The sequence below is a fragment of the Tachypleus tridentatus genome, chromosome 12 (assembly GCF_004210375.1).
Source record: "Tachypleus tridentatus isolate NWPU-2018 chromosome 12, ASM421037v1, whole genome shotgun sequence".
In the NCBI taxonomy this organism is placed as follows: Eukaryota; Metazoa; Arthropoda; class Merostomata; order Xiphosura; family Limulidae; genus Tachypleus; species Tachypleus tridentatus.
The window spans coordinates 53,964,803-53,978,959 of record NC_134836.1 but is presented as its reverse complement, the minus strand read 5'-3'; the positions used below and the strand labels follow the sequence as shown (position 1 = coordinate 53,978,959).

The following is a 14,157-nucleotide window of genomic DNA, read 5'->3' as shown; positions in this document are numbered from 1 at the left end:
AGATATTATAGTTGTACAAAACGTAGTGAAAGTTAAACGTTAGTAAAGATATTATAGTTGTACAAAACGTAGTGAAAGTTAAACATTAGTAAAGATATTATAGTTGTTCAAAACGTAGTGAAAGTTAAACATTAGTAAAGATATTATAGTTGTACAAAACGTAGTGAAAGTTAAACGTTAGTAAAGATATTATAGTTGTACAAAACGTAGTGAAAGTTAAACGTTAGTAAAGATATTATAGTTGTTCAAAACGTAGTGAAAGTTAAACGTTAGTAAAGATATTATAGTTGTTCAAAACGTAGTGAAAGATAAACGTTAGTAAAGATATTATAGTTGTACAAAACGTAGTGAAAGTTAAACGTTAGTAAAGATATTATAGTTGTACAAAACGTAGTGAAAATTAAACGTTAGTAAAGATATTATAGTTGTACAAAACGTAGTGAAAGTTAAACGTTAGTAAAGATATTATAGTTGTACAAAACGTAGTGAAAGTTAAACGTTAGTAAAGATATTATATAGTAGTTGCAAAACGTAGTGAAAGTGAAACGTTAGTAAAGATATTATAGTTGTTCAAAACGTAGTGAAAATTAAACATTAGTAAAGATATTATAGTTGTACAAAACGTAGTGAAAGTTAAACGTTAGTAAAGATATTATAGTTGTACAAAACGTAGTGAAAGTTAAACGTTAGTAAAGATATTATAGTTGTACAAAACGTAGTGAAAGTTAAACGTTAGTAAAGATATTATAGTTGTACAAAACGTAGTGAAAGTTAAACGTTAGTAAAGATATTATAGTTGTACAAAACGTAGTGAAAGTTAAACGTTAGTAAAGATATTATAGTTGTACAAAACGTAGTGAAAGATTAAACGTTAGTAAAGATATTATAGTTGTACAAAACGTAGTGAAAATTAAACGTTAGTAAAGATATTATAGTTGTACAAAACGTAGTGAAAGTTAAACGTTAGTAAAGATATTATAGTTGTACAAAACGTAGTGAAAATTAAACGTTAGTAAAGATATTATAGTTGTACAAAACGTAGTGAAAGTTAAACGTTAGTAAAGATATTATAGTTGTACAAAACGTAGTGAAAATTAAACGTTAGTAAAGATATTATAGTTGTACAAAACGTAGTGAAAATTAAACGTTAGTAAAGATATTATAGTTGTACAAAACGTAGTGAAAGTTAAACGTTAGTAAAGATATTATAGTTGTACAAAACGTAGTGAAAGTTAAACGTTAGTAAAGATATTTTAGTTGTACAAAACGTAGTGAAAATTAAACGTTAGTAAAGATATTATAGTTGTACAAAACGTAGTGAAAGTTAAACGTTAGTAAAGATATTATAGTTGTACAAAACGTAGTGAAAATTAAACGTTAGTAAAGATATTATAGTTGTACAAAACGTAGTGAAAGTTAAACGTTAGTAAAGATATTATAGTTGTACAAAACGTAGTGAAAGTTAAACGTTAGTAAAGATATTATAGTTGTTCAAAACGTAGTGAAAGTTAAACGTTAGTAAAGATATTATAGTTGTACAAAACGTAGTGAAAGTTAAACGTTAGTAAAGATATTATAGTTGTTCAAAACGTAGTGAAAGTTAAACGTTAGTAAAGATATTATAGTTGTACAAAACGTAGTGAAAGTTAAACGTTAGTAAAGATATTATAGTTGTTCAAAACGTAGTGAAAGTTAAACGTTAGCAAAGATATTATAGTTGTACAAAACGTAGTGAAAATTAAACATTAGTAAAGATATTATAGTTGTACAAAACGTAGTGAAAGATAAACGTTAGTAAAGATATTATAGTTGTTCAAAACGTAGTGAAAATTAAACGTTAGTAAAGATATTATAGTTGTACAAAACGTAGTGAAAGTTAAACGTTAGTAAAGATATTATAGTTGTTCAAAACGTTGTGAAAGTTAAACGTTAGCAAAGATATTATAGTTGTACAAAACGTAGTGAAAGATAAACGTTAGTAAAGATATTATAGTTGTTCAAAACGTAGTGAAAGATAAACGTTAGTAAAGATATTATAGTTGTCCAAAACGTAGTGAAAGTTAAACGTTAGTAAAGATATTATAGTTGTACAAAACGTAGTGAAAGTTAAACGTTAGTAAAGATATTTTAATTGTTCAAAACGTAGTGAAAGTGAAACGTTTCAACTACGTCGCTTTTATTATTCATTACTTTATTCGAATCGTAGGGGTTTTTAGTTCACTGGTTATTTTTATATATTTTATTTATCAAAATAAATCGGAGATTTCAAACTTTTTCACTTAACCAGGTCTTTCAGTGACAAATCTGTGACGCTAAAACCCAGGATTCTAGTTTACTGCTTATTGGCTACTTTGGCTAAGTCTGAAAGCTTAATTATGCGGGATATGCTAAGTCTGTGGGCTTATAAGGCTAAAATTCTGATTTCGATACCGGCGGTGATAATAACATTGCCCATAATGTATATTGATACTTAAGTTGATTTAGTGTGTTTTATGGCAGCTATGCTATCTACGCCAACTTAATGAACTCAGATTAATATTCAGGTTACAAGTTTTGTATTGAAAGTTACTCTTGGAGTAATGGGTATACAAATCTTTAAATAAAATATATGACAATACGGTGTAATAAATTCCATTTAAAAACTTAGGCAAAACAACGTGTAGATTATTCAATAAAATTTTTTGAAAATTAAAATGACTACGTGTTTCGGTAGAATCCGCTGCCGTCATCAGAAGACAAAACATAGGACATTTGTTAAATTTGTTTGTTTTGAATTTCGCGCAAAGCTACTCGAGGGCTATCTGCACTAGCCGTCCTTAATGTAACAATTTAAGACTGAAGGGAACGCAGCTCCTTAATGTAACAATTTAAGACTTAAGGGAACGCAGCTAGTCATCACCACCCACCGCCAATTCTTGGGCCACTCATTTACCAACGACTAATGGGTTTGATCGCACATTATAACGCCCCCACGGCTGAAAGGGCGAACATATTTGATGTAACTGAGATTCGATCCTCTGATATTTGTTAAATAAAAATGAGTTTATTCGTATCTCTATTCCTGCATTAATTTAAATAATTACAAACACGTTTAAATTAAGAAAATCCATACTAGAATTAATAACGTGGCACGAATTAAGTATATTAATTAATACTGTTAAAACAGACTTCTTGTTTGCTGTTAACAATTAACATTTTCCAACCAAAGAACAAGGGTTTTCACAGACTGTCTTATGATTTTACCGTTCACACGGAAGGTAAATAAATGGTCCCTTCATGTGCTTGCTGTGATATTTTGAAGCCTGTAGGCTTCCGTTGTCGTTTTATTTGTTCAAATCCTTTCCGCTTCGTTGGTCCATACTACAGTTTAGCCGCTTCCACCACCATTGTTCGTGGTAAAGAAATTCAGACAGAGAGTGAGGTCACCATGTATTGTGTAAGCTACTGTCTCGTGTCAAGTAAACAAGTTAATAAATTTTATCTATGTTACTGTTAGTGTTACACAGTGACTGTCGCTATCGTGCAAACACAACTAAGCCGTTTTTGTACTTCAAGGACGTGAAATACAGTATCTTAAATTATTACCTCGTATGATTACTTCTTTTACATCTTGTAAAGACATGATTTACTTTGCTTGTCTGGGTTTTTTCCCCTGTAGAAATTGACATCGCATGTGCACGTGGTATCGTTGTAAAATTAACAAATTTTCCGTTATTTTTTTTTATTATTATTATTAACGGTTACTATTACGAAGAAACTGCCGCTAGTCTTAATGGTGCAAGTTTCTATTTAAAATGAAACATTAGTGATAACTTTCTTGGTAAGTTTTAGTAATTATAGAATTAATTTACCTGACAGTTCGTTTATAACGAAAACAGCAACTGATTTATTCTTAGATAAGATGCTTTAGAAACAATACAAAATAACTCGTTTTACTACTTTATTGGACGCTTAGGAAAAGCGGTTATTTACAAGTAGCGTGAGAAATGCACAAATAAATATTGTCAACTAGCGCATTATAAATTAGTTAAATGTGGCACAATGACACATAACGCCAAATAGATCATCAGGAACAAGCAGTGCTTGTTGAAAAGTTAGATACCCGGCCTGGCCAGATGGTTAGGGTACTCGACTCCTAATCTTAGGATCACGAGTTTGTATCCCCGTCACACCAGGCATGCTCGCCATTCAACCATGGGAGCGTTATAACGTCACAATCAATCCCCCTATTCTTCCCTGTCACACCAGACATGGTAGCGTTATAACGTCACAATCAATCCCCTATTTTTCCTGTCACACCAGACATGGGAACGTTATAACGTCACAATCAATCCCCCTATTCTTCCCGTCACACCAGACATGTGAACGTTATAACGTCACAATCATTCCCCCTATTCTTCCCGTCACATGGTAGCGTTATAACGTCACAATCAATTCCCCTATTGTTCCCGTCACACCAGACATGGGAACGTTATAACGTCACAATCATTCCCCCTATTCTTCCCGTCACACCAGACATGGGAACGTTATAACGTCACAATCAATTCCCCTATTCTTCCCGTCACACCAGACATGGGAACGTTATAACGTCACAATCAATCCCCCTATTCTTCCCGTCACACCAGACATGGGAACGTTATAACGTCACAATCAATCCCCTATTCTTCCCGTCACACCAGATATGGGAGCGTTATAACGTCACAATCAATCCCCCTATTCTTCCTGCCACACCACAGATGGGAACGTTATAACGTCACAATCAATCCCCCTATTCTTCCCGCCACATCACAGATGGGAACGTTATAACGTCACAATCAATCCCCCTATTCTTCCCGTCACACCAGACATGGGAACGTTATAACGTCACAATCAATCCTCTTATTCTTTGTAAAAGAGTAGCCCATAAGTTGGTGGTGGGTGGTGATGACTACCTGCCTTCCCTCTGATCTTATTGTGTTAAATTAGGGACGGCTAGTGCAGATAGCCCTTGTTTAGCTTTGTAGAAAATTTCAAAAACAAACAAAGTTAGGTGTAAGGAACATCGGTTGGGGTTCAGAGAAAGGTGACCAAAACCTGGATGCTCTCTCACCTCTCACAACCTCAATAGATCTTTTTTACACCTAACTTCATAGCACTTTGTATTGAGATTCCCCATTCAACAATAACTACTATTTAGAATAATGTATGATTCGTCTTGTTTCCTTTTTAGCACCACAGATGAAACAAGCAGGTTTCCCAAGTTAGACGAATGTGCACATTTTCACTATGATAATGTAGAACTTGGTCCTATAGTGGTAAGCATGAAGATATTGTTTGGTTTTGTTTTCAGTTTGTGATTTTGTAAACTCTCACTAGCAGACAGATGAATTACTCTTGGTAAAATGAGTTCAATTCTTTATCTTTATAATGTACTCATTATTATGTTCTTCCACTATATTCTTGTGGTTACTCTGTACAACTCATAATAAGCAAAACATTCATATAATGTTAGTGTCATTGAAGAATGTTTTAAGTGTATAATATTCAAGTTTAGATTGTGTAATCTCAAACTTTGCATGTTATTTCGATAATATACTGAAAAGGGACCATGATACAGTTGTGTTTCTCATTCGAAAGTTTTTATACTTGTATTTAAGTAGGATGTGATGTTTTGGCTTATGTCCATATAGAAATTGGTAAATCATCTACTTCTTGTAATTACAACATTATGTAGAATGTGGCATTTCATACTGATAGTAGATGCAGTGCAGATAGCACAGTGGTGTAGCTTGGAACAAAAAGAAACTAGTGATATGTGTAAAATTGAATAGCTGTGATCATTTAACATGTTATGCACATGTGTCCTCCTGAATATTTTGTTTTGAAAAGATCCTGTGGCTCACATGGCTTTTCATGAAGTCACATATTTTGTAGACATATAATGCTGGTGTTTAAGTTATAATTTAGCTGAGTTTTGATCATTACAACAAAGTCAGTATTCAACTGATGGTTGTGTGATTCCTTTTATCTTTATAATGGAAAATTACAAAATAATTGCATTGTTCTCCAACCAGAAGAAACACAAAACTGTTAATTTTCAAGCTTTGTATTCTTTGTCCATGTTTTTACCCACTGTATAAATTAACAGTACACACTTTAAATTCATTGTCTAACTTAACTTCTCATATTCTTCATGTACACATGACTTCAGTCAGTCTTAAGTTCACATAAATAAAAACCATTAATGACTTTTGTGGTGGTTTTCATGTCAATCACTTTTGGTTGGGCCTACCAAAAAAGCATATTGGATGGAATTACTTTATTTTATGTCTCATATTAGACTGTAGTGGTAATTTATGGAATTAATTGCAATAGGGATGGTGGTTGTTTTTTGTGTGTGTGTGTGTGAATATGTGCTTCTCATGTTATTAGTGACTCCCTAAATTGAGAGAGTCATTTATCGATAAATGATTTAGAAAATATGTTTATAGAGTATCAGTAATTTTGTTTCAAAAGTGTGATGAAGTCTTCATCAAATTAAAAAAAAATTGTAACATTTTATAAGTAAACTGTAGTTATAATTTATTTCTCTTGCTTTATCAGCATTCCCTTTTTTAAGATTTTGTTGTTCAGTTGATGCTAAGTATCTTAAAGTAACATCAACGTGTAAGAACTTTGTTAAATTAAGGTAATTACGAGTGGCATATACTTTAATGTTTCAGGGTACTATGATTAAGTTTTGTGAACGTTTTATGCAGAAAATAAAATATACATATTAATATTTTTCTTATTAAGATGCACTTGTGTGATGAACGACCAGATTTTTCCAAGATTCCACCAACACTGGCTAATGGAACTGACAAAGAGAACGACAGTAGCAAGATGTGGTTTTGTGTTGAAGTAACGTGCAATGGCCGTTCATGGACTGTAAGGAGAAGTTATGAGAACTTCCAGATGCTTGACAAACAACTGCACCGATGTGTATATGATAGAAAATTCAGCTTTCTTACAGAACTTCCAACAATGGATAGACTTCCAGATGACATAGAGAAACGACAGGTATGTCAAAGAAAGTTGAAAGAGGTTTATTTCAAGAGGACAAAGTTGTACCTCTATAGTTCTTGTTTGGAGGTTTCTTTGTATGAAATAATCTTCATATTTCTAAAATGATTCTGTTCATTGTTATTATTGGTTAGTGTTCATTATTTATATTTATTATCAAAGATAATGTGTTTTTTTCTGCTTTACGTTTTGTGTTGTTTCTAATGCCAATGAATAAATACATTTTATTGTTCATTAGCATTTTCTTATGTTTATTAATGTTTTTTCTAGTTTGAATCAACCATTGCTTTTAATAAGTTTCTTTATATGCGGTTAAAGGCAGCTATCTTATATTTTTATTATATAATATATTGTTCATTCTCAAATATGAAAAACAATTATTTCAGTCAGCAATTTCTTACTAAAATATCAGATTTTCCAGTGTCTAATAAATATTAGTGATGCAAGAAACAAAATTTTATGAGTTTCTAAGTGTTTCAATTGCACAGCGTAACCTTAAACATAAATAATTTAATTAATTTCTGTTTAATAATATGTATTTTCATTACAAGTCAAGTTCTTTAGCCAAGGCAAAAATGCAAAATGCTGACTTGTACATAATCCATTAAAAAATAATTTATTGTATTTGCTTTACATTTTTGAGATCTGTCTTTCTTCAGTAGCTCGTAACATATGTGATCCAGGATATAAATAAAACTGCATCACCATTGTCATGGTTAGGAGCCTATACAGTCACTTAAAGTCTACATATTAATTAATTACTAATATGTTTTTGGTTACTAGATATTAGTTTTTATCTTATAACTTGGCTATTAATTTACTGCCATCTTCAGAAAAGGCCTCAGAAGGAAACTGTTTTTTGTGGTGGCAGTATTTGGGACTTAGTTCTGGGTCATCTTTATAAAGAGGTTGGTGTGGAATCCCTTGTTCTTATCTTTTAGAATTTAAACCTGATATCTATTTCAGTGTTCTTAGTAGGGGCATCCAGGTTTGACTGGCATCTGTTCTAGGTTAAATAAGTGTACTGTCAGTTAGTTGGACATACAAGACCTCTTATATCCTTCTTTTTTGTCCTGTAATTCATGCCCAATTATTCCAGCTTATCGTACTGTTTTCTATGGTGTTACGGGCTGTTACACAAAAAATAAAAATTGGCAAAGTGCCATTGCTAAAGTACTTAAAATGGAATGGTATATCAAATAGCATCTGTGTGACTGAAATGTATTCTTAAACATAACTACTCTTTGTTTAAATGGCTATATGGAAAACCAAGACATACTGTTACTGAAGTTGTGATAGTGACCACCAGGTAGTGTGGGTATAGTGGTGTAAAAGCAAATAACGTATAATTTATTGTCTTTAGTATGATGAAGAGTAGTTGTATTAAAAGTTATTTGATTATTTGGAGTTATGTCAATATGTTTCTTTCTTATGGTTACAATGTCCCAATGTCACACTCATTTTACTGTTAACCATTTTAAAGCTTTCATAATAGAAAGATGGTTGGTATTTTTTTGGGGAAGCTTTAATAGTTGTAGAAAGTAATCACTGTTGATTGGGACAAAAGTGTTTGTAAATATGAAATAAATAAATTCGAACAACAAAGTTTAACTTGATGAAAAGGGAAACATTTACAACATAGCTTCTATGCAACAGTCTGTAAACTGCAGTTGCACAAGTTCAGACAAAACATAAGACATAAAAGTGTTTAAATATGGAAATCAGCAGGTAATGTGACTACCGTGGTCAGAACTACATTTTAATGTTATTGTAGCATTATATAAGTAGTGTGATGCCACTTTAAATATAACAGCTCTTTCCCAAGTAACATGTTCATATATTCAGATCATAAAGTTGTGTTCAGATTGAGGATTTAGAATCTATAAGCTGATAATATATCTTGTACATATATCTTGGAGAACAAAGAAATGTGAGGAACCAGTACCATCCAGAAAGACTCCTACAACAAAATGTACACCAACCATAGTACGCACAGTGCAAAATTTTGTAACAGGAGAGAATCTAAGAGCACAAAGGGTTTTGGCAAAAGCTGCACACCTATTGCATGCACAACTGTGCAACATAATTCAGAAAAATTTCCATCTAAAAGAGTGACACAAGTCGTGTGTACAAGCTGCTTACATAACATATCAATTCAATTATTGGGTACTTCAAGGAATTGGATAATGAAACGGGTATTTGTGTTCGAAATAACAGTGTTTCTTCATCATTGGTACATGGACACATGTCAATTTCTCACAACTACCTTAACAGTCAGTGGTATTTCACAAAGACAAACACAAAATTGACTAAATATATATATATGTATGTGTGTGTGTGCATGTAAATTATGGTTTTGCCTTTACAATTATGTTTTAATGGTCCATGATGGTTAATGATGGCAGTTAGGCAGTTCCTGGTTTTGAAAAGATTAAGAAGTGTTTCCACAGAAGACATACTGGTCAAGTTGCCAAACATAGTGGCTATGAATTTCCGTGCAATCAGATTAGTCTTAATTGCTGCTGAAAAGCCAACCTTCCTACACTAGATGGATTTGGAAAGGAAACAGGAAGAATGATGAAGTTTGGACATGACAGATTTTTCTATAGTGGATAAGCTGAAAAGTTATTGTCAATATGCAAAATCATTAGCCATAACATGACAGGACATGGTGACGTCACCGTACAGACAAAGTACTGAAATTACTATAAGATACTAAACATCCATATCGTGGATTCCAGACTTCTTTACAGCCTCTGAAAAATAATACCAATCAACTTAGCTATTTAGACAAATGAATAATAAAATGTTTACAGCACTGGTAGAGTTTCTACAATGTTCTGACTATATAACAAATTTCAGAGTAAGGCTAAATAATACACATAAGGATTCTTAATGCTTATGGACTTTATTAAATACAAGTATTTAATAAAGAAGTATAATAAATCTGGATCAGTATTAATCTTGACAACATAATTTATCATTATATATACTGTTTATTTTTTCCAGAAAATACAAATAAACTATTACATAGCCAAATTGTAATATTATATATTTATATACATGATGTATCATGTAAATTTGCTCAGTTTTAAGGGCTAGAGTTAAGCTACAAGTTATACGGAAGAAACATTCTGCCAGACTCCACTTGCATATTTAAAGATACCGTGAAATACTTAAGTCTAATTGGTAGGCTGTTGTTAAAACGTGATACCAAAACAGGTGTTCTTTTGTTGCTGCCTTTCATTATTTGTTCAAGTCCTCGACAGCGCATGTTTTCTCACGATGGCTAATGAAACACTGGTGTGTTAGTTCACAGCATTATTTATAGGAGGTCAAACGTATAAAACCCTGTGGTGTATTAGGTGTATCTTACTCATTGAAGTTATACGGATGTATCAACGAAGTATTGAAGAGCATTTTATTGAGTTTAAACATTTATACCTGTTATAAGTTTTATGTTACACCATAATTGTTCTTTTATACGCGAAAAATACGTGGTTCTATCAGTGTGCTCGTCCGTAGGACATCAAACACTGTGTTATTAGCGCTTTGAATTTGTGTATTAGTATTTTATCTTATGGTATAGGTTCTATAAATCGGATTTTTGCTGTTAAAGTAACTTAGTAAATAATCGCATTACCATTACTAATAAAGATTAAACTACCATCCCAAGTTTCCAAGAACTACTAATATCCATGCACCGTAGCGCTAAAATTTGGGAGTTTGATTTCTGCGGTGAACACAGCAGATAGCCCGAGTGGCTTTATGAACTTCCATGATAGTTCTGGGGTAACGCTTTAAATGGAGTGAAACATTCTGCTGTGACGTACGAAACGTATCCTCTCCCGTAGAAAGCAATAAAAGCGCGTCGTTCAGTGCTTCATCCATACGTAGCGTGGTTGAGGTGTTATTGTACATTCGTTTTCACTTTCAGTCCTACGTCTTTAGAATTACATAGCATTCAAGGAGACGATCCCTTAAAAAGTACTAAATATCTCCAAACAGGAATTACATCACTCTCCAGTTTCCCTACCCCCCTCCCCTCTAAAAAAAAGCCCCGGCACGGCCAGACGGTTAAGGCACTCGACTGGTAACCTGGGAATCGCGGGTTCGAGTATCTGCCTTCCCACCAACACAGATAACCCTCGTGTGGCTTTGCGCGAAATTCAAACCAAACCAAATCCCCCCCGAAAAGGTTTTTAATCTGCGTTAATCACAAAAGAAGAAAAAAGAACGTTTTTTGATTATTTTCGTAAAAGTAACTTAAAGCAAGCAACAAAAATTATTCAAATATTGTGTTCATGTAAATTCATTTTTTCAAAAACCCCTTAAGGACAACGTGATGTTAATATATGAATAGTTCAGACTTTGGTTAGGGTATGATGCAACTAATAATACACTTTCTTATAAGGTCTGCATGAATCATGATATTTTTACTACAGGAAAAGATGACAGTTTTGGATTAAATTTATTGTTTTTGTTTTTCTGTTTTGGGTGTCTAAACCCCAGGAAAGGCTAATTAGATTTTTACAGTGAATTCTAAACAATATTTTTATTACTATTGCGTCTCTATTATTAAGTCTCTTGGCAACTTAACATTACTTCACCAAAATGGATTGTTACTACCAGTATATTATACATGCCTTTACAGTTACTTTAATGAAGGACAAATCCTGGATTAAAGTTTGTGCAGCTGTTGTGCAGTAATTCATAGGTTTGTGATTGGTGAAAACAGTTGAATATTTGTTGCTTTAACACAAAGGTACACCATAGGAATCAAACTTCAGATTTTGGCTTGCAGGTTGGTAAACCTACAGATTGAGTTATAGCAACTGTTTGTAGTACGTTAAAGAACATTGAATTGACAATACCTCCAGTGATTTGACAGAGCTGAGAAAAAACGTGTTCTTTGGGATTACTGTCAGAAGGTTTAAGCTGTCAAAAATGTCACTGTGTCAAAAAAAACTGTTATCTTTTCCATGATTGTGTTCCACTGCTTTAGTGGTGAACTTTATGAGTGTTACACAGGTTACTAGTATAGTAATATGTATTAAAAAATCTTTGATTCTGTATGCTTCTAAAGATATTTATGAATTTATTTTTATATATGTTAAGAGTTATTTATGAATTACTTTTTTGTGTAGTCATTTTACAAACAAAAGTTTTGTATTTATTGCAAACAGCTTTTATTTCTATTGTTTTATAAAGTTAAATCATACAGTGCATTATATAGGATATAAATTTTTGTTTTTTAAATTAAGACATTGGGTGGCCCCATGGTGAACTGTCAACACTGAATTCCTAGAAAGTAATAAAATCTGCTTAATAACCATAAAACTATCTGTACTCAGGGTTTTTAATAATTTGGAAACATATATATATTTTTCATTAATTTAAAAAAAAAATTAAAATGCAAAGGTGATTGAGCAATTATACAGGCTTAAGGTGTTTACATTTCTTTAGTACATAAACTGATAATGTACAAGCCTTTCAAAATATAAACTGCATAAACATAGTAACACAATCAAACTATGAAATGAAACAAAAAATACAACTTTTTAAGACATAGTTGGAAGTTATTCTATGTCTGGTGTACTTTAGGCCATACACAAACAAAATGTGTTTTAGAATCAATACCAAGGTTTCTGTGGTTGTTTAATGTTGCATAAGAACTGTTCAGACAGCTTGAATGGTTGGACAGTAGTCCTATATTTAATCTCATTGTGCATATTTGCTTACACCTAGTTTCTTTATCCATTTTCCTCATTTACCAAAGAACTTAGTTGAGCAGTGTTATTACAGAACTAAACCCAATAATTATAGACTCTCTTTAAAAGTTATATGTATGACTATATGATAGCAATGCATGAAAGATGGGCAATCACAAACGGATTAATAAAAGTCCTCATCCTAACATCTTAAGAATTATTTCTACAACAAGTTAAACTAATAGAAACAAACAGCTATTGTGATTGTAACTATTTCCAACCAGTTTTCCTAATGGTGAACTAAGGAAGAGACAAATAATAAAAAAATATCAAATACTTTTCAATACATACATTCCATCTTCAGCAAATTTCTACAGTGAATACAAAGTAAATATTAAAAATAACAACATGAATAAGTGAAAAGGTTTTGAACAGCCTTAGACATTTTTCTTTAACCCTTGCAACATGAGCCACCCTGGCATCTTGATCTGGATCAAAAACAGTGGGTCATTCTGAAGAGGTTTGGGTTGTTTTAGTAAGACAAAAAGAATATGTTTGACCTTATAAGAAGGACAGTTTAATCCTTATATATTTTGTCTCATTTTCATTTATGTTTAATTGTTTGTTTTCATTTTAGAAGTTTTGCTGAGCTTCATTCATCAAGATCTGTTGAAATAACCCTATATGTTTTCAGAATTACCACCCTGTTGGCATCATAAGATAAGTGATAAAAGATGTTGGGCTGCCTTGTTTAGCAAGTGTTAAAAGAAACACACCTCGCAAATGTGCTCTTGTAGCATTGGTGAATGGTAGGTGACAAATCCCCTTACTCTTAAAATAACTAAGTAGATGTTAACTTTGGCTTTATGATATACTAGTTGTGTGTTATTGCACAGGAACCTACCATGCAAGACACTGAGGCCAATTTTAATTGCCTCTTCTAAATAGAACTTGTGAGGATAGTGCTTTTCAAGGGCTAATTTAAGCATTCCATAAGCCCAAAAATTCAATCAGAGGTGCTTGTAAGTAGCACCTCATGAATTCCCTGTTTCTACTTGCATCTTGCAAAGAAACTGGAATGTTAACTTGAACATGTAGGTGGATGCTCTGTCTGAATGACTTCATGTCTCATTAGAATCCAGTCTATACAAAGATGATATCTAGAGTCACCTTACCATTTTTGTGACACTACAGATGTTTATCTGACCTTTGCAGTTGTAACAAGCAACAACTGTCTCAAAAACCTTTGAAAAGTGTTCACAGTATGATTTACAGCATTCTTGAAATGCTGTTTGAAGGACATTAAGTACACATGTCCTATTTGTCACACGCAAGATGCACCTGTACAACATAGAGCAGTTGGACTTTCAATGAACTACGTGACTCAGAAGATGCTTATGAACAT

General features: G+C 32.5%; 1 protein-coding gene across 2 annotated transcripts in view; it reads left to right on the top strand.

The window, feature by feature from the left end:
- The window catches only part of LOC143233352 (uncharacterized), a 110,156-nt gene that overhangs the window by 46,132 nt on the left and 49,867 nt on the right, over nt 1-14,157 (top strand). For both annotated transcript variants that reach the window (XM_076469519.1, XM_076469520.1), the window contains exons 5-6: nt 5,210-5,294; nt 6,775-7,038. In XM_076469519.1, coding sequence (XP_076325634.1) covers nt 5,210-5,294; nt 6,775-7,038 — 349 coding nt within the window. The remainder of the gene's footprint in view (nt 1-5,209; nt 5,295-6,774; nt 7,039-14,157) is intronic.